This window comes from Ambystoma mexicanum, chromosome 2q (genome assembly GCF_040938575.1).
Source record: "Ambystoma mexicanum isolate Mex_15411 chromosome 2q, UKY_AmexF1_1, whole genome shotgun sequence".
NCBI classification, from domain to species: Eukaryota; Metazoa; Chordata; class Amphibia; order Caudata; family Ambystomatidae; genus Ambystoma; species Ambystoma mexicanum.
The window spans coordinates 1,007,451,556-1,007,463,122 of NC_090924.1; the positions used below are offsets into that span (position 1 = coordinate 1,007,451,556).

The 11,567-nt window shown below is 48.6% G+C and overlaps 1 protein-coding gene across 5 annotated transcripts in view; it reads left to right on the forward strand.

Annotated features, from left to right (window-relative positions):
* Window positions 1-11,567, forward strand: part of HYCC1 (hyccin PI4KA lipid kinase complex subunit 1) — a 711,655-nt gene that overhangs the window by 679,869 nt on the left and 20,219 nt on the right. The window contains exon 11 of one of the 5 annotated variants that reach the window (XM_069648332.1): window positions 5,982-6,289. The exons of 3 other annotated variants lie outside the window; for them this stretch is intronic. In XM_069648332.1, the coding sequence (XP_069504433.1) occupies window positions 5,982-6,250 (269 nt within the window). In that variant the 3' untranslated portion in view covers window positions 6,251-6,289. The remainder of the gene's footprint in view (window positions 1-5,981; window positions 6,290-11,567) is intronic. One more of the 5 variants, XM_069648333.1, reaches the window with a different exon arrangement.

Sequence of the window (11,567 nt, forward strand, 5' to 3'; positions counted from 1 at the left end):
TTACTGCACGTTCAAGTGTTGGGAGTCCTCGTGTTTTAGCTCTCAAGCTTTTACTGTGTTTTCGCGCTTCTTTCAGGAGATTTTTCTTATTTTTTCGGTTAATCGAGCCTCAAGCTCCACCGTTTCTACTTCCGATAACGGGAACCAGTTTCGGAATTCTTCTACACCCCTCAAGGGGGAAGTTTTCATCGAGTTACGCTTCTTGGAGGATTCCAGAAGATCTGTGGCCTACCTCAACGGACATGGCCCAGGACAAGGGAAGCTCGACGCCCGGATCCAAGCTGGTGAGGAGCTGCCCAGGATGCGGATTGCAAAATGTTTTCAAGGAGGACGAGCATTCGAGATGTCTCTACTGCCTTCATGAGGACAAGACGCACGTGGAGAAGGACTGTGCGTTCTGCAAGAACCTGTCGGAACGGACCAAGCAAGATCGTCGTTCCCGCCTCGCTGCCTGGCTGGAGAAGGGCACAGCAGGTGAGAAGGCGAAGAAAAAGTCTGAGCGGTCTTCTAAGTCCTGTGAGGGCGCCCCGGCGACGGGGGCCCAACAGAAGGCCAAGCACTGTGAGTCCGTGGGCACCGGGAGCGCAGAAAGGTCGGGCTCCTCGGCTGCCAGGCAGGGCGCAACTTCCCCAGCACGATCAACCACGAGCCAGCGCTCTGGTTATGGGAAGAGGAAGTCCGAGAACCCGGGTAAGCTTCTGGAGAGGCCCCAGTCGATCTCGAAGGGAGCCGAGGGGGAGCGAGGCGACGACCCTCCCCCCAAAGCAAAGGCCCTGGACGCACCTAAGGTGGTGAGGGCCTTGATCCACCCGGCAAAGGCCTCTATCGAGGTTGTCGCAGTGGCCCTGGCAAAGCCGGCAGAGACTACGCCAGTGGAGGCGGCCTCGGGCCCAGAGTTTCCCTGCCACCGCGGAGGGAATCCTCTTTCCAGACTGTCGTTAAGACCCCCGTGAAGACCCCGGTGGAAAAAGAGGGCGACGGGTACAGCGACGGGGACGGACGACGACGGTGGTGATGACACAACGGACATCCTGTCATCACCCCCCCCCTCGGGCCTCTCCGCCCGACGAAATTGGCTCTTTTCACGCCATGATAGCTAGGGCATCCGTGCTCTTCCAGCTCTGCCGTGAGGAACAGAAAAAGGAGGGTTTTCTTTACCAATGACGAAAGGCCAAGAGAAAGACGGTCCTCGCTGTGCCGTTGCTTGACGACATCTGGGACGAGGGGCTGGCTATCCTCAAAAACCCTTCCACGACACCCGCCAAGAGGGACAGGTACGAGAAGAAGTACCGGGTCCCCAATGCTGCCCCCTTGTGCCTCAGGGCCCAGCCCACGCCGGACTTTGTCGGCTCAACAGCAAACAAGAAGAAAGCAGCGGGTGCGGCGGCTTCAACTTCAACTTCCCCGCCGGACAGCGAGGGCAAGAAGTTGGACTCCATGGGACGATGAGTCATCTCGTCGGCGGCAACGACTATTAAGGCGGCCAATGCCTTAGCGATTGTGGCCCGTTACGACAGGGAGCTTTGGTTCAAGATAGCTCCTCTGCTAGACTTCCTACCGGACGACAAGAGGGCGGAGGCCCTACATATTCTGCAGGAAGGTGAGGTGGCGTCGGATCACGCCATAACGGTGGCAACGGACATTGCCATACCGGATTTCGCCTACTGGGCAACAGGGTTTGCCTCCGACGAAGAGGATGGCTCAAGGCGACGGACTTTCGTCAGGACGTCGGCAAGGAGGCCAAGGCGGCAAGGCCTCTTCCAAGCAGGACTGAACCGGCCATAGCGTCGGGCCCCCACCGAAGCACCACGGTGGGAGGCCGGCTGACGAAGTTCGTCAGCGTGTGGGAGTCCATCTCCACCGACCGTTGGGTGCTGGACACACTGGCCCACGGACACTCGCTGGAATTTCAAAAGAAGTGTCCTTGCATTCCTCCAGTGGCCAGGAAGGAGAATCCCGTCCCTCAACTGCTGTTGGAGGTAAGGGCGAGGCTCAAGAAGGGTGCCATCAAGCTCGTCCCCAAGAGGCTCCGGGGCTCCGGAGTATACTCAAGATATTTCCTCGTCAGAAAGAAGACAGGCGGTTGGCGCCCCATCCTGGACCTGCGTCGGTTGAACAAGTACATCAAGGCACAGAAATTCAGGATGGTCATCCTCCAGCAGGTGCTGTGACAGCTGGAGGAGGGCGACTTCCTATCGTCACAGGACCTGGAGGATGCTTACTTCCACATCCCCATTCTAAAAGGACACAAAGTTCCTCAGATTCTCTAGTCCAGGGGCGTCACTACCAATTCAGAGCCCTGCCGTTAGGATTAAAGTCGGCACCCAGGGTGTTCACCAAGTGCCTCGCACCTGTGGCGGCGCGGCTGCGCCTGCAAAGGGATCCACGTCTACCCCTACCTGGATGACTGGCTAATCCGTGCAAGGTCAAAGAGAACTCGCCGTTGAACACACAGCGAGGACTGTCCGCCTGCTCACGGAGCTGGGATTCGCCATCAACTACCCCAAATCCCATCTAGTCCCGTCGCAGGTGGCACTGTTTCTGGGAGCGAAGCTCGATACAGTGAAGGGATTGGCATTTCCGTCGGAAGAAAGGACGAAGGCCATTTTGGGCAAGGTGCAGCGCCTGTTAGCCACGGATGTGGCCAGAGTGAGGTCCATCAAGTCCCTCCTCGGAATGATGTCCTCATGCATTTACCTTGTGCCCCTTTGCAGACTTCGGATGCGTCCGCTACAAGAGTTCCTCGACGCCCGCTGGATTCAAGCGGCGGGCAGCTTCGAAAGACAGGATCCCGCTCGACAAGGAGTTCCGTCGGGCGATTCTATGGTGGGGTGCCCGTGCGCACCTAGCGGCAGGCATGGACTTTCAGGCCCTGACGTATCAGGAGACGGTAACGGCGGATGCCTCCCTGGAGGGATGGGGGGCCCACACCGGAGATCTCCACGAAAGAGGCCTCTGGCTCCCGGAGGAGAGGTCTCTTCACATCAACATCCTGGAGCTACGAGCCGTGTTCTGGGCGCTCAAATCGTTCCTTCCGTCCCTCAAGGACAAAGTGGTGAGGATCTTCACTGACAACACCACCACGATGTTCTAAATCCAGAAGCAGGGAGGCACCAGATCCCCAGCCCTATCCAAGGAGGCCCAGGATCTGTGGCACTGGGCCGTCGCCCAGGGGATGTTTCTGGTTCCCTTCCACCTGGCAGGAATAAAAAACACCATCGCCGACTCACTCAGCAGGGAGCTGCGCTCGTGCCACGAGTGGGAACTACGCCAGGACCAGGTGGATCGGCTTTTTGACCGGTGGGGCAAACCCCCAGTTCGACCTGTTCGCGACGGCGACAAACTCCAAGTACCAGAGGTTCGCCAGCAGGTTCGCACAACCGAGGAGCATGGGCGATGCTTTCTCGTTCCCTTGGGACGGCCTGTTCCTGTACGCGTTCCCTCCGATGCCGTTGCTGCTCCATCTCATCAACCAGCTCAAGAGGTCCAGGTGCAGGATGATCCTCGTCGCACCGGCGTGGCCGAGACAGATCTGGTTCCCGGACCTTCTGGACTTGTCAGCGTCCCCACCTATCAAGCTGGCGACGGACGCGGATCTTCTCTCCAGAGAAGGAGGCGACATTCTCCCTCATGACCCGGAGTCGCTGAACTTGCAGGCTTGGCTCCTGCAGCACTAGAGTTTGGAGGATACGATATCCCGGCTGACTGCAGAGAGGTTCTAGCAAAAGCCAGGGCGTCCTCAACTCTCAAATGCTATGGACAGAAGTGGAAGAGGTTTTCTGTCTGGTGCCGTGCACAGAAGATTAACCCTCTGCGGATTACGGCCCCTCAAGTATTGCCGTACCTACTGTCGCTGGCCAAAGCTGGACTGGCTCACTCCTCCATCAAGATACATCTGGCTGCCATTTCCCGATACACCAGAACTACAGGACGGGCGTCCTTGTGGTCTCATCGCCTGGTGAAGGAATTTATGAAGGGATTATTCCGATAGTTCCCGCTGGTGAAGGCCCCTGCCCCGGCGTGGGAACTCAACGTGGTGTTGACCAGGCTAATGGGTGCCCCATTCGAGCCTATGCATTCGGCGCCGTTGAAGTTCCTGTCGTGGAAGCCCTATTGAAGTTCCTGTCGTGGAGATCCAGGCCCTTGTCTTGCAAGGCCCCATACTTGACTTTTCACGACACAAGGATGCTGAGGACGCACCCCTCCTTTTATGCCCAAGGTGCTGTCGGACTTCCACCTCAACAAGCCCTTGGTGTTGCCAGTTTTCTTCCCGTCGCCTTCGTCTCCGGCCGAGAGGACTTTGCACTCGCTGGATGTGGCTAGAGCGCTGAAGTTCTACGTGGACCGCACAAAGAGTTTTCGGAAGACATGACAGCTGTTTGTGAACTTTGGACCTGTGAATCAAGGGAAGGCTCTCTCGAAGGCTTTCATTTCCAGATGGCTCTCCGGCTGCATCATGCACAGTCACCGGTTGGCAAATAGACTGCTGCCCGGCCGTCCCAGAGCCCATTCGACCAGAGCGATCGCTGCTACCACGGCGTTCCTGTCTGGTGTGCCCCTGCTGGACATCTGCAGGGCTGTTACGTGGAGGTCGACGCACACCTTCACAAGATTCTACTGCGTCGATCGGGACTCCAGGGAGGAGTCCAGGGTCGGACAAGCAGTGCTGCGCAACCTGTTTGCTTAAGGTGAGCCTGGTGAGGAGGTAAGAGATGCTTAATGTTGAGTTGTTGTATTGCTTAATGTTGAGCCTGTTGCCACCTCCCGTGGTTGTGCATGTGTATACTGCTATGTATTCTTATATTCATGAGCATGTGAATCCATGCCAGACCCTATGCTGGAGAAGCAACAAGTTACTTACCTGTAACTGTTGTTCTCCAGCATGGGTCTGGCATGGATTCACATCGAACGCTCCCTCCTTCCCCTCTGCGGCTCTTCACTTGGTCATACTGCCACTTTACGTGCTACCAAATCTGAGGATGGCTGCCAGGGGAGGGGCTTAGGTAGAGGGCAGTCATTGGCTGGGGGCAGTATGACCCAGAGATCAGGGATTGGTTACTACTAAGAAAGACAGATCAGAAACGAAACTGATACTGATTTTTTTCTTTACCGAGGATTCCCGGCCTGACGACGGGGAATATTCATGAGCATGTGAATCTATGCCAGACCCATGCTGGAGAACAGTTACAGGTAAGTAACTTGTTCCTTATTCTTTGTTTTTCATAATAGCCTATTGATCAAAGAAATCCTAATAAAAAAATAAAAATGCATTTGTTTATTCATTAAATTAAATCTAAATTCCCATTGTGCTGAGAAGCAAAGTAGAATGGAACGCGTAGTTTAGGGTTTAATCGACCTTCAGCAAGGAGAACGTTTTACTTCAGCAATAATGCTCCAATCCGAGGACCAATTACCAGGAGGTAAGATCCTTGGCCCAGGTTAATAGGTCTGAGCGAAACAACAGTCTTGAAAGAGCAACAGGGGTCATTACCACCCGACGGTAGCTCATGGAGGGGGGCATTTTCGCTATTAGAACATTTTACCCAATTAAGTTAGAATTTTCTGTTTACAATAAAGAATGAATAAAGGAAAACAGTGGAATATTGGGACAGAATTCCTATACCAGCTAATATTTTTGTGTCACTGCAAATCTTACAATGTTGTAAGCGTGTCTCTATTACAATGAGTCTGTGCTACTAAAACAATGAGGGCTTCTCTCACGCGGGGCTTCAAGCGTTCAGTACCAGCAGCAGCAGCACTCTGCAAGGTTTTCATGTGATGTTGTTCAATGTTCACGCCCTTCTTACTAATACAGCTAATGCTCTAGTTCGCTCTACCGTTGGCTAATACGGTATGAATACCTCTAATCTTGTTCATGACATTCTTTATTTTGTATCATTGTCTGTATTGTGACTGTTCCATTTGTGTCATGCCCCTTTTTTGTTTCTGCCATCATTCTGTCTTGTCATCTTCCATTCTAGAACAACCAGAGAACAGTGTTGAAGCTTCTGAGTTGAGCATCCTGGTCATCCCTGAGATTAGTGTCACACATGTGACAGTCGAGAGAACCGGGAATGGGGAGAAGGGCAGAACGCAAGCAGAGAATGATGTTCAGCATATGCAGGGAGTGCAGGAAACAACTGCAGACCCTAGAGCTGAGGGCAGAGGAGTGACAGAGATCAGAAGGCAAAAATCTGTAAGAAGAATGGTGGAGGATGGAGTAATCACGCCTGGCAGAGTGCAGTTTTAGAAGAATGTGTAATTTAGCTGCACTCTGAAGTACCTGAAGGTGAAAGGGTCACCAATGCATGTTAACAGAGGAAGAGGCACTAAACTGTGTGCATGCTTTTCCAATGCCAAAACCAGCACATGGAACCCCCTATGCTAGCCTGCATACCTTGCCCACTGCATCCTACCCATTGGATGGATGTAACCACCACACCCCCACCCCCCTCCCCCCCCAAGTGCACAAGCTGTGAATGGCTTAACATATGTTATGATTGTGTAAAACTGGCAGGAATGAGAAGATGCATGTTTTTTTTCTGTATCAATTGCTATTCTTAAATATTGTGCGTCTTCTTTTGAGCCATGCAGTTCCGGTTTACAGCTGGACTCCTCCCAGATCCAGAACTTCATAGGATCTGTTGCCACCTGGCAACCAAGACCAGAAGCTGATTATGAGGCCAACCTTTTTGACCAAGACATTGACATAAGTGCATGTTCTTGCTCCATGTGACTGCTTCTGTCTGACACTACACAAAGCAATGCATGTGCTGTCTAATGTCAATTCAATATGGCCACCTACCGGACTGGACCTTAAATGCAATCATCTCAGTTTCTATGTTTATCGAAACAGTTTGCAGCTGTTTTGTACCCTTTTTCCTCAGACATTCTGCTGCCTTTTAGCTTCGGTTTAATTTTAGGATGGGTTTTGGTATGTGCGGGACTTGAAGGTGCTGTGCCTTGATGGCTTAATTCACAAATGCTACCTTCACACTTGACCTCAAAGACTCCTCACAGTTCTGCCATTGAGAATACCCTACCACCAAGTTGTTGACAAGTAACTTACCTGTGCCACACCACAACATGTCCATGTGTCTTCTCAGATTGTAACTGGAAGCTATTCTATGCAATGCCACTCTAGATGACAGTAGGGTGAAGCTGTTTAGGCTTGGAACGACGCGCCAGTGCTGTACACGAAGAATTAGTTGTAAGCCCCTTCCCATACCTGGCTAACCATCTAAATAAAAAATAAATATCTGTCTCTCTCAGGGACCCTCTGGGGTGAGGACCAAGTAGATTAGCAGGAGTTTGTCATCCTCTTTCTGCAGAGGAATAGAAATTCTCCACAGTAATGGTTGCCCTATTTCACATCTTCCCCCAGCCTGATTGTTATTGAGCAGTAATCCTGCTTCTGAAAATTGCACTCTCATGTTGGCTCTGTCTCTGCTTCCCATGTTTTCTGTACCCTCTCTAAGTCGCTGCCGCCAGAAGGTACATGGAACAAAGTCCTTCCAAGGACATTTCAGTCATTCTCCAATTCTTTGAATATTCTGAAAGACACCGGGGACAGGGGCTGGCTCTATTCTGAATAGTCTCAAATTATTTTTGGAAAACACTCTCTGCGCTTTGCCCATAGTGCATTTGATCATCAAATCGTCAAATTAATCAAGAACATCGCTTACACCTCTGAAGATGTGTACGATTGACAGCACAACGTGTCTGGGCATGAGGTACATGTGATCTGTTACTTTGATGAATGGCTTATGAAACGGTCCCCAACAGAGAATGTCCGGAAGCTACTGAGAAGAAACGTGCAGTTGTGGATGGTTTATAGTCATTACATCGAAAACAACAATGTCAAAAGTCAAAAAATAGAAGAAAAAAAAGTCGCATTTCTTTTTCATTACGTTTTATTTTCGAAATTGGGGGGTTCCCCCAACCCCTTTTTTCTATTTTTTTTATTGTGCCTCTTTTTTTTACTTCCTAAACCTACAAAATACATATAAATAAAAAAAAACATTACATTTTTTTTTGTTGACATTTTGTTTTCAACATTTTTGTCTTTAGACTTTATTTTTTCGACTTTTTGACTGCACACCATTGTGGATTACTTGATATTAAGATTGAATATAAGGAGGACCTAAATCCATTGCTTCAAGGGTGCATCCAATCCCTAGGTTCTTTAACGTCAAACAACTGGAACAACTCTCTTCAAAGTGAACGCTTTCTCAGCATCTGTAACACTGAAAACAAGCTAAATCCTTTTTAGATGCATGACTTTGTTAATTCACGGGCATTGCAAAATGTGAAGTTGGCCCATGGGGGCAGTCTCATGGAGATTGGGAGAAAACAACGTGTTTTATCAAATGCCAGAATTTACATTGTTATACTGGTTAAAAACATGGATCAAGAAGAATTACCTTATTTTGACCTCCATGGCATTTGAGTCTCACGTGCGGGCTAACTCCTTTAAATGGCATCGGCATTTGGGGGAAGATTGATTGTAGCAAAGACAGTTGCATATCACCCAACTACGAGTTGGAGCCCTGGTATCAACATTTTTGCTTTTTAAAAGTTTGTGTACAATGAATTAGACTGTTAATTCAAAAGGAGACTATTAAATGACAACCATGTATTAAGCTTGGATGTGGAAAATATCCTTCCTAGTATCTGAGACAACTACTTCATCACTAAAGGTAACAAGAGCAAAGTGCTGCCCAGTAACCTGTAGAGTCCCAGAAGGCTCCGAACTGTCCCCGGTCATCTTCAGCCTCTATATGAATATGAAACATGTGGGGGAACAACTGACTGACCTCAAGATACACCAATAGGCAAATGACAGAGTGTTACCCAAAGATCAATCTCACCAATGACATCCATTGATGCAAGCACAGTCTGTCCCTCATCCAAGACTTGATGTCAAGTGCTTCCTTGAAGGTCATCTCAACAAAGATTGAATTGATACTCTTAGGAAACCCCACCAAGCATTTCTAAGTCCAAAATTGGCTGATTGGTATGAAGCTTTACCTTTCACCTAGTGAAAAATCTCTTGGCTTTTCCATCAACTGTGAACTCTCATCCAAAACATACAGTGCCAAGAAGGCCCAATCAACATGGTACCAGCTTGCGGTTCTCTTCAAAGTCAAACCTTTCATCCCTGCCAAGAGTTTCAAAACAGTTGTCCAGGGACTTGATACTGCTTCATACACACATCATGTTCAAGACAGCCTGCATAACCTACAACCAATACACCACTCTACCTGACAGAGAATCGCACCATCTTCGGAGGCCAGCGCACCATGATATCCACACCATCGCCAGACTAAAAATGTAGAACTGCAAGAGGGGGAAAAAAGGAAACAGACCTTTTCCTGCTATGCATTGCTTCTCTGGAACAAGTTACTAATGCTGAAAAGAGTGGTCTACTCAATTCTACACTTCAGGAAGGACCTCAAGACCCTACTCTTCAAAGAACATCTGGCCAATTGCTGGTCACTCTTCTCAACCCTAATTCTCCTCATTTGGAGCTTGCCCCTCCCATGTTGACCCTACCTATCCCAGCTCCACTGCCATCCCCACATTCCATTTTGTACTCCTTGAGTATCTCCACTATGTACTGCACACGGTTGCTTCACAGTTAGATTTGCCACTTTGTAAATCCAATACACACATACCCACATATACATGCCTACAAACATAAGCATTCTTAAGTGTGTTGTCAGTCAGGAGAATTGTGCTTTATGCAATGCCCTATGCTCCTACTGATAATAATGCAAGGGTCTTAATTGTGTGCATACACATAGGAGAAGGTGCGGCAGAAGAACTGATAGAATTCATTGCATAAATAAACCTTTCTTCAGTTAAAAATGCTTAAGGGATGATTGCCCGTCAATGTTTATGATCCTCTTTCCATAGACCAAAAAATTGGGTGATCTACTTTCCAAAGAGCAAATACATTAAATAGATACACATGGAGATCAAGGGTGGAACGAACGGAAGTTCTGTACTTTTCAAGCATCCGCATTCATTCTACGTTCACCCTAACTAACCCACTTAGTTTTGATACTGTAAAGGAGAACAGCCAATATGATATAATGCTTGCTTCTCAGCTGTGGTCTGTGGGTGCCTGGCTATGACTTCCATGTCCAGGCCAAATGCTTTCCGCATGCGGCACTCTTTATACATCATTTCTAGAGAAGATATCCGGTCGGAGCAGATGGCCTTCTGATCGATCCATTCTGGTCCATATTGTTGGCAATTGGCGCAGCTGCAGATTAGGGTGAGAATACCAACATGTACTGTATAGGAGCTCCTCTTCACACTGTATTAAGCTCCCCCCATTAAAAAGTAATTCTCCAGCAGCACAGGTCCCAGTCGTCTAAAATGATACTGCTCTTTGGCTCATTCGTGCATTTATTGGTTTATACCCCCTGCACCCTATACAGGCACACAGACCACACAAATAAAAATATCCAAGAAGTGGGATTGGGAGAACCAGTAGTGGGGCGCATAGGCTACATGGTCATAACATGCATCAGCTTGGGCGTATTAACCATTCTAGGCACACACTGAAGTGCTGTTCTGACAAATGGTTCTTTGTTGGTTCTTAGCTTAAAATGCACTGGAAGTTCGCTACACGTGGCCTTCAATGTCACCCTTACTAAGGCATTTAAAAACATCATCCTTTTAAGAGCTGCTTTACACTTGCAAGGTGGTGTCACATTCAGTAGAAAGTTAGGGCATCCTGTGAATAATTGCCTTTTCATACAATATTAGTTCCACCATACCAACAGGATCTGGAACATCAGAATGTCTCTAGCACATATCAACTAATTAATTGTACTACTTCTACCCACAGGATTCCTTACATTATTACTGACTTTCCCTGCACCTGTCGCCAAGTACTGTCGCACTTGAGTGTTGCTCAGGTCTACAGACCAGCTGTGTCTTTATTGTGTATCACGTTCATACACGATTCAGGAGAGCCTTTTTTCTAGTGGAATTACTGATCCTTTCTCTTAGGACCACAGTATGTGCCATAAATATATTGTACTTGTTCAATAAATCGATACAGCAAATTGGGTTATTCTTAACACATTGCCAATACACCACACCTGGCTGCAACTTCCAATACAGATATAAATGTGACGCATGTAGCATTCCACAATCACTTTGTTTAAGTTCTTCTTGGACCTGCTCTCCATTTTGTAGTCTTTTTACCAGCCAGTGCATAATCAGAAGTGGGCCAGATATACTGCCAACTCTCTGCAGGTTCTCTTAATGTGATTGCCTCCTTTCAATTGATATATTGTCTGTTCTGTCGCAGTTTCGCAGTGAGCTTTCAGGCTCACACATGCCTTTTATATTTCTTTTGAGCCAGGTAGTCCGCTTTTGGCCCTGGCTTTACCGTGCCTTTGGTTCCATAAACAATTGTGAATAAAATGGCTATCAGATTAAGATCCTACATCATGAAGAGGATTTGGTTACTAATTCCGCTTCCCAAAGATAGACAAATCCATAAGAATGTTTCAAATGCAAAAAGGTGACCTTTCCACTCTTCAGTC